Source organism: Octopus sinensis, linkage group LG2, assembly GCF_006345805.1.
Source record: "Octopus sinensis linkage group LG2, ASM634580v1, whole genome shotgun sequence".
NCBI lineage: Eukaryota > Metazoa > Mollusca > Cephalopoda > Octopoda > Octopodidae > Octopus > Octopus sinensis.
Window position 1 is genome coordinate 202,189,685 of NC_042998.1, and position 5,557 is coordinate 202,195,241.

Consider the following 5,557-nt stretch of genomic DNA (forward strand, 5'->3'; position numbering starts at 1 on the left):
AGGCTGTATATATATATATATATATATATATATATATATATATATATATATATATGTGTGTGTGTGTGTGTGTGTGTGTGTGTGTGTGTGTGTGTGTGTGTGTGTATGTATGTTTGTATGTATGTTTGTATATACGCAGAAACACACACATATATATGTGTGTGTGTTTGTCTGTCTGTCTCTGTGTGTATGTTTGCAAGCAGATTTGTATACATTGTAGCGGTAGCTCGATAGTTGAATGATCTCCCTTGCAAGAGAGAATAATCACCACATAAATAGGTGACCAACCATCGTGACATACTTGCAGAAATATATGCGACCAACTTCAGAACATTTTGCAGAAAAAAAAGAAAAAAGAATATTCGTCCAGCTACCAAATTAACGCCGTTTTTCAATCAGTCGTTATACCACTATGTTAATAGACTTAAATATTTTTTAACATCAAAACTAATAATATTTGTCAATAAATCCTGGTTTCCATGTTATAATATCATTATCTTGTATGTTGCAACACAATTCTCCGATCAGAAAACACCTTCTGAATCTTGTTACAGCTGCTTTTTTGTCTTTCAAAATATTGACTGCGAGAACGGTTTTGAGATGCGTTTATCAACACTCACTACTACTCCTGAGCTTTGATAACGTCGTTTACATCACCTTTTTGCTAGAAATGGCAGTCAAACGGACAAAAACGAAATCGAATAAATGTAATATCTCAACCAGTTTATGTATGGAAGTTTCAAATTCCAGATTTGCTAATAATTTAACATCCTTTTTCGTCGCAAGTACAGTAACCATCTCATTTCAACATCCTGCTTCGTTCAGTGTATGGCTTAGACCGTTTTCACCCCTGCAAGCTCAGCTTTTCATGATCATCTTCGCTCCAGCTCAACTTTCACCCCTGCAAGCTCAGCTTCTCATGATCATCTTCGCTCCAGCTCAACTTTCACCACTGCAAGCTCAGCTTCTCATGATCATCTTCGCTCCAGCTCAACTTCACCACTGCAAGCTCAGCTTCTCATGATCATCTTCGCTCCAGCTCAACTTTCACCCCTGCAAGCTCAGCTTCTCATGATCATCTTCGCTCCAGCTCAACTTTCACCCCTGCAAGCTCAGCTTCTCATGATCATCTTCGCTCCAGCTCAACTTTCACCCCTGCAAGCTCAGCTTCTCATGATCATCTTCGCTCCAGCTCAACTTTCACCACTGCAAGCTCAGCTTCTCATGGTCATCTTCGCTCCAGCTCAACTTTCACCCCTGCAAGCTCAGCTTCTCATGATCATCTTCGCTCCAGCTCAACTTTCACCACTGCAAGCTCAGCTTCTCATGATCATCTTCGCTCCAGCTCAACTTTCACCCCTGCAAGCTCAGCTTCTCATGATCATCTTCGCTCCAGCTCAACTTTCACCACTGCAAGCTCAGCTTCTCATGATCATCTTCGCTCCAGCTCAACTTTCACCCCTGCAAGCTCAGCTTCTCATGATCATCTTCGCTCCAGCTCAACTTTCACCCCTGCAAGCTCAGCTTCTCATGATCATCTTCGCTCCAGCTCAACTTTCACCACTGCAAGCTCAGCTTCTCATGATCATCTTCGCTCCAGCTCAACTTTCACCCCTGCAAGCTCAGCTTCTCATGATCATCTTCGCTCCAGCTCAACTTTCACCACTGCAAGCTCAGCTTCTCATGATCATCTTCGCTCCAGCTCAACTTTCACCCCTGCAAGCTCAGCTTCTCATGATCATCTTCGCTCCAGCTCAACTTTCACCCCTGCAAGCTCAGCTTCTCATGATCATCTTCGCTCCAGCTCAACTTTCACCACTGCAAGCTCAACTTCTCATGATCATCTTCGCTCCAGCTCAACTTTCACCACTGCAAGCTCAGCTTCTCATGATCATCTTCGCTCCAGCTCAACTTTCACCCCTGCAAGCTCAGCTTCTCATGATCATCTTAGCTCCAGCTCAACTTTCACCTGCAAGCTCAGCTTCTCATGATCATCTTCGCTCCAGCTCAACTTTCACCACTGCAAGCTCAGCTTCTCATGATCATCTTCGCTCCAGCTCAACTTTCACCCCTGCAAGCTCAGCTTCTCATGATCATCTTCGCTCCAGCTCAACTTTCACCCCTGCAAGCTCAGCTTCTCATGATCATCTTCGCTCCAGCTCAACTTTCACCACTGCAAGCTCAGCTTCTCATGATCATCTTCGCTCCAGCTCAACTTTCACCACTGCAAGCTCAGCTTCTCATGATCATCTTCGCTCCAGCTCAACTTTCACCCCTGCAAGCTCAGCTTCTCATGTTCATCTTCACTCCAGCTCAACTTTCACCCCTGCAAGCTCAGCTTCTCATGATCATCTTCGCTCCAGCTCAACTTTCACCCCTGCAAGCTCAGCTTCTCATGATCATCTTCGCTCCAGCTCAACTTTCACCACTGCAAGCTCAGCTTCTCATGATCATCTTCGCTCCAGCTCAACTTTCACCCCTGCAAGCTCAGCTTCTCATGATCATCTTCGCTCCAGCTCAACTTTCACCCCTGCAAGCTCAGCTTCTCATGATCATCTTCGCTCCAGCTCAACTTTCACCACTGCAAGCTCAGCTTCTCATGATCATCTTCGCTCCAGCTCAACTTCCACCACTGCAAGTTCGTTACAGCTTTTGTCATATTGACCTTTTCTTCTTATATGAAGTTGCGAAACTTAATTTCTCGGCGTATTAAACTTTTCCAGAAGAATTTCCATGTACTTTGACAATACTTTGCACTACTGTTTTCACTTTCAGTATACGTGCACAATACACATTTCATGAACGTTCCGTATTTTCGCATCGTTGGATTCACTTTTCGCATCGCTGGATTTCTAAAAACTTGCATGACTTGAACTAACTGGAACACTTGCCAATAGACTGGAAATTTTCCTTAGCCTGCGCTTAGTTTGGCATTTCTGTTGCTTGCTTTTTCACGTATTTGTTCGCTTTCCTTTGCATTTGCTTAGTTTTCTATATCACTTAATTTTTTAATTTTTCAGGACATATATTCATGTATATATCATTACAGAATATTCTGTATATTTGTAAAATTCTCTGAATGTGCTTGCATGCATTCATCCTGTTATACATATGCACTATATACCATACTTTTGAGTTCCTTTCTCACGTTCGCTGCGCCCTTGTAAGACACAACTTAACTTTATTAGACCCCTGGATGGTCATGTTATAAATAGAATGTTGCTTGTCTCTTGCAACGCGCTAGCATGTCAGTGCCATCTTTTTTTCAACTCGTGTGCACACACTGCTTCAGTCACGCTCTGATTGGCATTTTCTGCACTCTGTGCACGTAAAACGACATTGCTATTCGGACACACTCGAATAAATCCTGTTCTCTATACATTTCCTTGTATTCGGTTTTCCGCGATACGCAATTTTCTCTACCTCTATATTGCATGCACACACACACACACACATACGTTACATACGTTTGAACGTTTGAATTTTCAATTTGGACCTGAAATTTTGCATTTATTTCATTTTGTTTTCATCAGTTTTTGACATTTTATGGTGTATACATGTTTGTTATTTTCCTTATTATATACCATTACCTCTGCCTAAGGGATGAGTAGCGGTAGCGAGATAGTTGAATGATCTCCCATTCAAGACAGATTATAGAGTAACATCTATTTCTAAAGCTTCTCGAAGAATCTGTGCCATGAGACGTGATTCTTAATTATTCAAGAAGCTTAGCGTTTCTCTTGGAAGTCTCTAGAATGTCTATCGTTCCATTAATAAAAACAGCTTGCTAATCCTGCTCTTCGCTTCTTAGTCGATTAGAGTTAGAGCCATTCACGTCTCTTTTCTACGCCACATGAGTGAAAACCACCACCTAGCTATTATTTCTACATTTTCTATCTCTGAGCTTCCTTGCATACATTACTTCATTCAACTAGATTCTACATTTTGATTATGTATCACCATCGACCAGCAAATACTCTTTACTCTCTTTTACTCTTTTACTTGTTTCAGTTATTTGACTGCGGCCATGCTGGAACACCGCCGTTAGTCGAGCAAATCGACCCCGGGACTTATTCTTTTGTAAGCCCAGTACTTATTCTATCTGTCTCTTTTGCCGAACCGCTAGGCGACGGGGACGCAAACACACCACCATCGGTTGTCAAGCAATGCTTCGTGGACAAACACAGACACACAACCACACACACACACATATATATATATATATATATATATATATATATATATATATATATATATACATATATACCACAAGCTTCTTTCAGTTTCCGTCTACCAAATCCACTCACAAGGCATTGGTCGGCCCGGGGCTATAGCAGAAGACACTTGCCCAAGATGCCACGCAGTGGGACTGAACCCGGAACCATGTGGCTGGTAAGCAAGCTACTTACAACACAGCCACTCCTGCGCCTATAAAATATATTTTTAATGTAGTAAATATATAGTTCTTGAATATATTCTTCATCTTTATATGAACTCTTGTAAAAATATACACGCAAACACATCAACAACTGGTACTGACTATATATAACCACTACAAAATGTAGCAACTTTTTCCAAAAGTTTGAGTCTGGGGAAACTCTTTCAGCAGATGATGGATATCAATTTTATCAGAACGTACAAGTATCTTCTGTTTGTGACATGCAATTCTGAAACAGAAAGAACTGTCAAATATGAAGTAAACGTATGAACTGTCTTGGATCTTCTTTTCCTTTGAAATCTAGACACTGTGGTAGCTGTTCTACCTGAATTGATTACCTTCTTGGATAGTTTATTCAACGACGAAATGAGTGTCTCAAAGTTGATTCAACGTTTTAAGAGTGCCCCATACGGAAATGTATCTCCCTCATAATATAAATAATCCGATTGCTGTCATCTATTGTACAAAGAAATAAACAAAATATCTCATGTCAATGATACTAGATAGATACTTTGGCAAAACACACACTTACACGCCCATGTTCATAGTTATATCCCCATACACACACACGTACGCACACTCACACACATACCTATGTATGTGACACAACAAACATATATATATATATATATATATATATAAATAAATAAATAAATATATATATATATTCTTTTTATTCTTTTACTTGTTTCAGTCATTCAACTGTGGCCATGCTGGAGCACCACCTTTAGTCGAGCAAATCGACCCCGGGACTTATTCTTTGTAAGACCAGTACTTATTCTATCGGTCTCTTTTGCCGAACCGCTAAGTGACGGGGACGTAAACACACCAGCATCGGTTGTCAAGCAATGCAAGGGGGACAAACACGCACACACACATATATACACATATACATATATACGACAGGCTTCTTTCAGTCTCCGTCTACGAAATCCACTCACAAGGCATTGGTCGGCCCGGGGCTATAGCAGAAGACACTTGCCCAAGATGCCACGCAGTGGGACTGAACCCGGAACCATGTGGTTGGTAAGCAAGCTACTTACCACACAGACACCCCTATATATATATATATATATATATATATATATATATATGTGGCAGGCCTCCCCACTGTTGATA

At 41.1% G+C, this 5,557-nt stretch overlaps 1 protein-coding gene across 1 annotated transcript; it reads left to right on the forward strand.

Moving 5' to 3' along the window:
- The first annotated feature begins 1,020 nt into the window (after positions 1 to 1,020).
- Positions 1,021 to 2,664, forward strand: LOC115227357 (fibrous sheath CABYR-binding protein-like). The gene has a single exon (XM_029798225.1). The coding sequence runs from the start codon at positions 1,021 to 1,023 to the stop codon at positions 2,662 to 2,664; it is 1,644 nt and encodes a 547-aa protein (XP_029654085.1).
- The last annotated feature ends 2,893 nt before the right edge of the window (positions 2,665 to 5,557 follow it).